At 45.7% G+C, this 10,162-nt stretch overlaps 1 protein-coding gene across 1 annotated transcript in view; it reads left to right on the top strand.

Moving 5' to 3' along the window:
- Window positions 1-10,162, top strand: part of LOC112070749 (FHF complex subunit HOOK-interacting protein 1B-like) — a 50,542-nt gene that overhangs the window by 18,929 nt on the left and 21,451 nt on the right. Inside the window, 1 exon segment of the mRNA XM_024138197.2 lies at window positions 1,936-2,166. Within this exon segment, the coding sequence (XP_023993965.2) occupies window positions 1,936-2,166 (231 nt within the window).

The raw sequence follows: 10,162 nt of genomic DNA, 5'->3' as shown, positions 1-10,162 counted from the left end.
GTTTCCAACGTCCCCTGATAGAATACACAGAAGGCAGACAAAATAAAATTAAAAAACAGTGCAAAGGAAAATAAACATTGTGACTCAATGGAGGCGTGGCTGACATGAGGTGGTTGGAGGCGTGGATGACATGAGATGGTGGAGGCGTGGATGACATGAGATGGTTGGAGAGGTGGGTGGCATGAGTGGTTGGAGGCGTGGGTGGCATGAGATGGTTGGAGGCGTGGGTGGCTAGAGATGGTTGGAGGCGTGGTGGCATGGAGGTTTGAGCGTGGTGATTAGGTGTGCGAGGTGTGGTGGCATGAGGTGGTGGAGCGTGTGGTGACATGAGTGGTTGGAGGCGTGGATACATAGGTGGTTGGAGGCCGTGGGATACATGATGAGTGGTTGGAGGCGTGGAGACATGAGATGACATGAGATGGTTGGAGGCGTGATGACATGAGGTGGTTGGAGGCGTGGGAGACATGAGATGACAGAGATGGTTGGAGGCGTGGATGACATGAGTGGTTGGAGGCGTGGATGACATGAGGTGGTTGGAGGCGTGGATGACAATGAGGTGTGGTTGGAGGCGTGGATGACAATGAGGTGGTTGGAGGCGTGGATGAATGAGATGACATGAGATGGTTGGAGGCGTGGATGACGAGATGGTTTGGAGGCGTGGATATGGCAATGAGATGGTTGGATGCGTGGATGACGAGATGGTTGGAGGCGGGATGCATGAGGTGGTTCGGATGACGAATGGTTTGAGGCGGGATGGCATGAGATGGTGAGGCGGTGGTGTTGGAGGCGTGGGTGCATAGAGGTGGTTGGAGGCCGTGGATGACGAGATGGTTTGGAGCGTGGATGGCATGAGAGCGTTGGAGCGTGGATCGATGAGATGGTTGGAGGCGTGGATGGCATGAGATGGTTGGAGGCGTGGATGGCATGAGATGGTTGGAGGCGGGATGACATGAGATGTTGGAGCGATGGTTGGCTGGAGGCGGGTGGCATTTGATGTTGGAGGCGTGGGTGACATGAGTGGTTGGAGGCGTGGATGACATGAGATGGTTGAGCTGGTTGTTGGAGGCGTGGGTGGAGTTGAGTGGATGGCAGAGATGGTTTGGAGGGTGGAGACATGAGATGGTTGGAGGCGTGGTTGGTTGGAGGCGTGGGTGGCATGAGGTGGATGACATGAGATGGGGAGGCGTGGATGACATGGAGATGGTTGGAGGCCGTGGGTGGCCATGAGGTGGATGGCATGAGATGGTGTAGACGTGAGTAGCCATGAGATTGGTGGAGGCGTGGGTGGCATGAGATGGTTGGAGCGTGCGGTTGGCATGAGATGGTGGCAAGTGTTCGTATATGACAATGAGCTCATGTTATAGCATTATATATGACAATGACGTCATGTTATGCATTATATAGGACACTGACGTCATGTTTATAGCATTCTATATGAGCAATGGACGGGTTCCATTGAGATCTGACGTGTATAGCATTATATATGACACTGACGTCCATGTGGTTGGCATAGTAAGCATATGTATAGGTAGTGGCACAGATTGACGTCATGTGGTGGCATGAGAGTGGAGGGTCATAGTGCCATTCTGGCTATAGTATGTGCGAGATGACGTCGATGTTATAGCAATTCTATATGACCAATGACGTCATGTTATACGCATTCTAGTGATGGCACGAAGAAGCAATGAGCTAGTCGATGCATGAGTAATAAGCGTTATACTATGATGGGACAATGACGTCATGTTATAGCATTTCTATATTGGACAATGACGTCATTGTGTATAGCATTCTATATGACAATGACTCATGTGCTATAGCATTATATATGACAATGACGTCATTATATAATGTTAGCCCTGTTCATTGTGTCACGTCGTTTTGTGTGTGTTTATGTTTCATGAAATGATAAAGATATTGTGATCTCAACATCACCAGATCTGTGTGTCGATGGCGCGTGCTCCTGCTGTGTTGGAGCTGTTGTTCAGGACGGCCCCGGTGCAACACGGTCCTACCAACCTGCTCATCTTCTCCCTGCTGGTTCCCTTCATCCACCGTGACGGAGCCATCGGACAGCAGGCCCGCGACGCCCTCCTCCTCGTCATGGCAACCTCCGCCAGCAACCAGGGAGTGGCACGCTACATTGCAGAGAACTCCTACTTCTGCCCGGTGAGGGATTTATTTAATGTATTTTATATTTAACTTTTGTTTAGGCAGTAGTCCCATTGAGACCAAGGTCTCTTTTTCAAGGGAGCCCTGCATTACAAGAGCTGAAAGCAATTACACGTGAAAAGTTAGACACAAACTGAACTAATGGGGGTAAGGGTGGTATGGGACATGGCTCTTTCTGTTCTTTCGCTGTTGGTGTGAAGAATACCTTAGAAWATTGTAAAGTTCTGGATTATCCTGATTTCATTGTGACAGGATTATCAGGAAAACCCAGAGCAAGAACAAATATGTTAACAGTGTTGCTACATTAAACTAGGGATGCACGATCTATCGGTGAACATATCGGATCGGCCGATATTAGCTAAAAATGCCAACGTCGGTATCGGCCGATGTCTAGTTTAACGGCGATGTGGAAAAACCGGTGTCAAAGTTGACGTGCAATACCTATTAACGTAGGTAACATGACGTAATGAAGCCACGTAAAAAATTTGCGCTACACCTGCAACACAGCATTCCTAACCTAGCCCACAATGTCTGCTGTGTGGATCGAGCAGTCAACAAGTCCAGCAGTCATTTGAAAGAGTAAGAACATTTCAGCGAGACAACTCAAAGGTGAAATCRGCTAAAGCCAAGATAATGGAATTCATTGCCCTTGACAATCAACCGTTCTCTGTCGTGGGTGATGTTGGCTTTCGCCGACTGYTTGATCACCGMTACACACTACCAAGTGCGCTATTTTTCAGATGTTGCCCTACRGGAGTTACACAGTAATAGCGTAACTGCTATTAGCTTCACGACATACATACTATGGAACGCCGTTTGGGTCTTTGCGTGTCAAAAAAGATACAGTAGCACTGTCAAAGATGTACAAAAAATAGTCTGCAATCACCGTCCACGACTACACTAACAAAGTGCTACATGTTTAAACCCATGATTCAGTATTMCCTCCACTAACTTTCTCTCTGTGGGTTTGTGGACTGCTTGTATCTCACTAAGGATCTGGAACGACTGTCTGTTTCCCCTCTGGCGGACACATGTTGATCCCCCGGTGATGATGACGATGGTCTATCTAGTGTATTTAGACTTTGAAACCAATACCAGGTTTCAGTATCACAATACTCGATACCGAAACGGTACCATGACAAAAAAAGAAAGCTTTTCAAGGATATATATATAAATATAATTCGGGAATTTATTATTTTTAAAGGACCACATAGAGCACAATGAAAGTTTGAGTTGTTTCAACGATGGTGATAGTAAAGGACCAAAAGACCATGAATAAATGCTTTTGGAGTGTTCCATGCTCAATCAAGCACAATGTACACTCAAATATTTGAGTCACGTAGGTGAGTCAAAAAAATTCAGCTGCCCCTTGAAAGGGCGGATGGGGGGGGGATTAAGAGATCTTGCAAGGACAAAGTCACACTTCAGTAGACTTCTGGGTTCATTTGACCAACTTCTGTGCCTGTGTGCTTCTGGAAATGAGCCTTTCAGCACTTCACTCACAGTGCACTACTCCCCCGGGCACTAATGTAGAGGAAAGAGATGAGTAGGGATGGTGCCAGGTTTCCTCCAGACGTGACGCTTGGCAATCAGGCCAAAGAGTTCAATCTTGGTTTCATCAGACCAGATAATCTTGTTTCTCATGGTCTGAGAGTCCTTTTAAGTGCCTTTTTTTTCAACTGCAAGTGGGCTGTCGTGCCTTTTAATGAGGAGTAGGTTCTGTCTGGCCACTCTACCATAAAGGCCTGATTGGTGCAATTCTGCAAGGCTCTCCTATCTCCACAGAGGAACTCTGGAACTCTGTCAGAGTGACCATCGGGTTCTTCATGACCAAGGCTCTCCTCCCCCAATTGTTGTGTTTGGACAGGCGGCCAGCTCTAGGAAGAGTCTTGGTGGTTCTAAACTTCTACCATTTTAAGAATGATGGAGGCCACTGTGTTCTTGGGGGGCCTTCAATGCTGCAGAATTGCTAAATGGCATAAMTATTATTATTTACATTTGACATTTTAGTAATTTACCTCTATGCTTATCCAGAGCGACTTACGTGAGTGGATACATTGTTTTGTACTGMTTCCCCGTGGGAATCGAACTGAGTCACACGGGACCGTTATTATATTGTCTATACTACAGTCAGAGTAGCCTAATTCATGTGAAAGCAACACAGACATGTTTGTTGACCTGCTCCCTGCTGTTTCATTACAATATGTTTAGTCTACAAATGTTTATTGAAATAACATTTGCACAATGAGCACTTGTCGGTCAAATACGTCCTMACAGTTGCTGGTTTGCTAGCTAGCGATTTTTTGTTGTTGTTGTTGCCATATTAGTATAGACAGGACATCGGTCAAAACAACAGGTATCAATAACGAGCTGAAAACGATTAACCTCCGACTAGGCAGCTTCTTTTCATTGCTGCTAGATATCTGACCGTTCAGAATCKTAACAACACACACTGTCCAGCCACATCGACGTGCACATCTTTTTCGTTACATTGACAGCCAACCCATCTATAATTAATATTTTGTTAGGTTTGATACATTTTTCGTTAGGACAAATCAAGTCCGACATTTTTTTAAAGTGGGAATGAACAACTTTTAGAAGCCCTTTTTAAACCTCGAATAAACTACAAGTTTGCATTTCCTGCTGTACAGGAAAATACTCATCAACAAAAGTGATGAAACYTAGATGTAGGATCTTCATTTCATCTCATTGTTTGGATTAGATTAAAGGGCAGGAAAGCATGAGTTTTTACTCACTAATGTAACAACAGTGTGGTCAAATACTTATTAGTTGTAGTCACGATCTGGTTGCCCACAAGTACATAGTTATGTTGTGTTATTACACATTTATTAAAGAATTTCTGGATATCTTCTAAACTACCCACAATGCACTATTTCTCTACTCTGTGCTACTGAGTTTGAGTGCTAGCTCAAGCTGGCTAACGTTAGCCACTAGCCATGCTAGCATGCAATTACATTCCAGACCAAGTGTTAGCGGTGATGAGCTACAATCCACCAATCTCAGGAAGTGTGATGTAAACAAGAAGCAGATGGGGCACATGCTGCATCATGTGTTCTAGCAGGTCTCCAGTATTTGGGCTCAAGCTTGCCGACCATAACCGTAGTGGTTGACTAGGCTGGCTGGCTAGCTAATGGTTAGTTGGCTTAATAGATAGTGTTAGCTGTCTGGCTAGCTTGCTGGGTAAGATAATTGCATATAGCAAAAGTTATGCATTTCCAAAACGTTGGAACGCTAGGTGTTGATAGCATTTGGCTGACGCTGGTAGGGCTAACGTCAGCAGGCTGGTATAGGGCTAACGTCAGCAGGCTGGTATAGGGCTAACGTCAGCAGGCTGGTATGGGGCTAACGTCAAGCAGGCCGGTAGGGGGCTGACGTCAAGCAGGCCGGTAGGGGGTTGACGTCAAGCAGGCCGGTAGGGCTGACGTCAAGCAGGCCGGTGGGGGCTGAACGTCAGCAGGCCGGTAGGGGCTGACGTCAACGCAGGCCGGTAGGGGCTGACGTCAAGCAGGCCGGTAGGGGGCTGACGCAAGCAGGCCGGTAGGGGGCTGACGTCAAGCGCAGGCCGGTAAGGGGGGCTGACGTCAAGCAGGCCGGTAGGGGCTGACGTCAAGCAGGCCGGTAGGGGGCTGTCGTCAAGCAGGCCGGTAGGGGCTGACGTCAAGCAGGCCGGTAGGGCTGGGCGTCAAGCAGCCGGTAGGGCGGCCTGACGTCAAGCAGGCCGGTAGGGGGCTGACGTCAAGCAGGCCGGTAGGGGGCTGACGTTCAAGCAGGCCGGTAGGGGGCTGACGTTAAGCAGAGGGAGCTGGTATGGGGCTGACGTCAGCAGGCTAGCTGGCTAGCAAACCTTGCAAATTGACTTGTAACAATTAATTCATAAAGTCTTGCTTTATGTTGGCTGAAAAAATTTATTGAAACCAGTATCACGATACCAGAATTTTGTCTTCGGTACCGATACCAGGTTTAGTCTCACGATACTCTAACCAAAACGAACTCTCGATACCATCACGATACATCGATACCATCACGATACTCGATACCACCAGATACCTCGATACCACCACGATTTACTCCGATACCACCTACGATCACATCGATACACCACGATACCGATACCACCCGATACTCGATACCTACACGATACTCGATACCACCACGATACATTCGATACCACCACGATACATCGATACCGAACCATACGATACGAGTCATGATACCACCACGATACCTCGATACCAAAACGATACTCGATACCAAAACCGATTACCGATACCAAACGATACTCGATCCAAAACGATACTCGATACCCAAAAACGATACTCGATACAAAAGAATACTCGTACAAAAACGTACTCGATACAACGATAACTCGATACCAAAACGATACTCGATCGCCGATATACGATACCTCGATACCGTGCACGATACTCCGATACGGTCACGATACATCGATACCGTCACGATACATCGATACCGTCACGATACATCGTACCGTCAAGATACATCGATACCGTCACGATACAATCGTACCGTCACGATACATCGATACGTCACGACTCACACTCGATACCGACAGTACTCGATACGCACGATACTCGATACCCACGATACTCGATACCTAACTCGATACATCACGGTAAACTCGATACCACCACGATAACTCCGATACGTCAACCACGATACTCGATACCGAAAACGGATACTCGATACCATCACGATACTCGATACCACCCACGAACATCGATACCATCACGATACTCCGATACCATCCAGATCGATACTCCGATACCGATACCACGATACATCGATACATACGATACTCATACACCACGATACTGCGAATACCCGATACCTCGATACCCACGATACATCGATACACCACACGATACATCGATACCATCACGATACATCGATACCAATCACGATACTCGGATACCAAAACGATAACATCCGATACCACCACGATACATGATACCGCGGCCACAACGATACTCGATACCTACCCTACGATAGCTCGATACGCACCACGATACAATCGATACCCATCACGATACTACTGATAACCATCCACGATACTCGGATACATCACGATACTAGATACCATCACGATACTCGATACCATCACGATACATCGGCAAGAAAATAAGGCGTAATTGCCAGTCACAGAATGGCACTTGGTCTTTCGAGTTCAATATCATTTCACTTTAAATGTTAGATTTTTGAACGGATTAATTTAATGAATCAATTATAACGTCATACAATCAATTTGACTTAGTTTTTTACCAGTCTAACTACATAACATAATCGAAATCATGTATTTAAATGGTACATCTCTGTTGATAAACTGGGTAAATTCAAGATGTAGCCTAGGCCTATTCACAATACAGGTGAGTGAATATTCCATTGGAGTGTGTACATGCATTGATTTATTGAACTTGTTTTGGCAAATGTTTTTCATCGGAGGCTACAGATGGAAAAACAATTAGTTTAACTTCCATTTGGGACATATTTTATTGTACTGATCAAAATTTAAGACCCATGATGTCATTCACACACAGTCAGTGAGGCTAGAGCAAAGATGATTTTTTATTTTTTTATTTCACCTTTATTTAACCAGGTAAGCTAGTTGAGAACAAGTTCTCATTTGCAACTGCGACCTGGCCAAGATAAAGCATAGCAGTGTGAACAGACAACAACACAGAGTTACACATGGAGTAAACAATAAACAAGTCAATAACATGGTAGAAAAAAAGAGAATCTATATACAATGTGTGCAAAAGGCATGAGGAGGTAGGCAATAAATAGGCCATAGGAGCGAATAATTACAAGATTACAAGATGATCTTGACTGGGAGAGACGTGAGGCGGGGGAGACGAAGTCCCCAACATTTTTTGGGTGACAATCTGCTTTAATCAGCAATATTTTGTTACTGTATCTTGATGTTGGTTTCAGCTGTAAGCTAGTAAGGAAAGTTGGCCTACAAACCTTGAAGGTCATGTTTTTTTCCTTCTTGATTTGTAGTGTTCTAGCCTGTACTGGACATTGTTTTGGAAACAGTAAATAACCGTTTCAACATCTCTACATGCCGTGGTGCATTATTCAGTGGTTCCTCGTGGCAGGCTAGAGATGAGTGAGTGGAGCAGGCACGGTGTCAGATTTGCTCCTCTCTCCATCAGTAGACAACGTAAAAACAGAAGTACTTTTTAAAGTAACTCAAATTCTAGTACCGAAACGTTTTCCCACGTTCTAGTATCGAAAAAAGTACCGAAGTTTGGGTTTACTGCGCAACGTTACTCATGAGTGCAAGCGATTTTGGTTTAAATTTGAAGTTTTGTTGGAGTTTACGTTATAGGTACACTTCACTTCCACTTCCTGTAAAAATATTTTAGGCCATGACTTTGGAATTCTGATTAGTTTTATGTCGTGACTCCAATTAATAGAGAATGAAGGGAGGTCCCTTTTGCATTGGGAGTTTGATGCCTATCACTTGTCCTGGCCTTACTGGTGATTACATCTGTTCAGCTTCTAGTGTAATTGACGCGGTTAGGGTTGGGCTCTAATGGACTGGTTTAGGGTTGGGCTCTAATGACTGGTTTAGGGTTGGTCTAATGACTGGGTTTAGGGTTGGCTCTGTAATGACTGGTTATGGGTTGGCTCTGTTATTGGACGGTTTAGGGTTGGCTCTGTTATGATGGTTAGGGTTGGCTCTGTAATGACTGGTTTAGGGTTGGGCTCTGTAATGACTGGTTTAGGGTTGGTCTTGTAAATGACTGTTAGGGTTGGTGCTCTGTAATGACTGGTTAGGCTTGGCTTCTGTTAATGACTGGTTAGGGGGCGATCTGTAATGATGGTTAGGGTTGCTCTGTAATGACTTGTATAGGGTTTGGTCTCTCTGTAATGACTGGTTAGGTTGGCTTCTGTTAATGACTGGTTAGGGTTGGCTCCTGTAATGACTGGTTAGGGTCTGTAATGGACTGGTTAGGGTCTGTAATTGATGGTTTTAGGGTTTGGCTCTGTAATGACTGGCTTAGGGTTTGGCTCTTGTAATGACTGGTTTAGGGTTGGCTCTGTAATGACTGGTTGGGTTGGCCTACTGGTAAGTGACTGGTTTGGGGTTGGCTCCTGTTAATGACTGGTTTGGGGTTGGCTCATCTTGCTTAGGTTGCTGTAGATGGTAGGGTTGGCTCTGTATGGAACTGGTTAGGGTTGGCCTCTGTAATGACTGGTTTAGGGTTGCTCTGGTAATGACTGGCTTTGAGGGTTGGCTCTGTAATGGACTGGTTTAGGGTTGGCTCTGTAATGATGGTTAGGGTGTGGCTCTGGTACATGACGTTAGGTTTCTAATGCGGGTTGGGTCTGGCTTGTAATGACGGTTGGGTTGGCTCTGTAATGCTGGTTTTAGGGTTGGGGGAGCTCTGTATGACTGGTTTAGAGGTTCGGCTCTGTAATGACTGTTTAGGGGTTTGGCTCGTTACGAGGTGGCGTTGGCTTGTATGACGGTTTGGTGCTCTGTAAATGACGCTCCCGATTAGGGGGTGGCTCTGTACATGACGGGTTTAGTCGGTTGGCTCTGTAAATGACGGGTTTATCAGGGTTGGCTCTTGTAATGACTGGTTTAGGGTGGCTCTGTATGACGTGGTTACGGGTTGGCATCTGTATGACGTGGTTTATGGGTGGCGTCTGTGAATGATCTCGGTTTATATGGGTTTGGCTTTCTGTAATGACTGGTTTTTAAAGGGTTTGGCCTCTTGGTAATGGACTTGGTTTTAAGTTGGTGGCTTTCTTTTCTCGAATGACTTGGTTATGGGGTAGGCTCTGTAGATGATTCTTGGTTTAGGTTGGTTGGCTCTGTAATCGACGTTGAGTGGTTAGGTTGTTGTGCTTCTGTAATATGGGACTGTTTGGTTTAGAGTGTTGGCTCTGTTAAAATGACTGTGACTGGTTAGCTGTGCGCTCCCGGCTTGGCTCTAATGGT

The sequence above is a fragment of the Salvelinus sp. IW2-2015 genome, unplaced genomic scaffold (assembly GCF_002910315.2).
Source record: "Salvelinus sp. IW2-2015 unplaced genomic scaffold, ASM291031v2 Un_scaffold1415, whole genome shotgun sequence".
Lineage (NCBI taxonomy): Eukaryota > Metazoa > Chordata > Actinopteri > Salmoniformes > Salmonidae > Salvelinus > Salvelinus sp. IW2-2015.
This window is presented reverse-complemented; position numbering and strand designations above follow the sequence as displayed.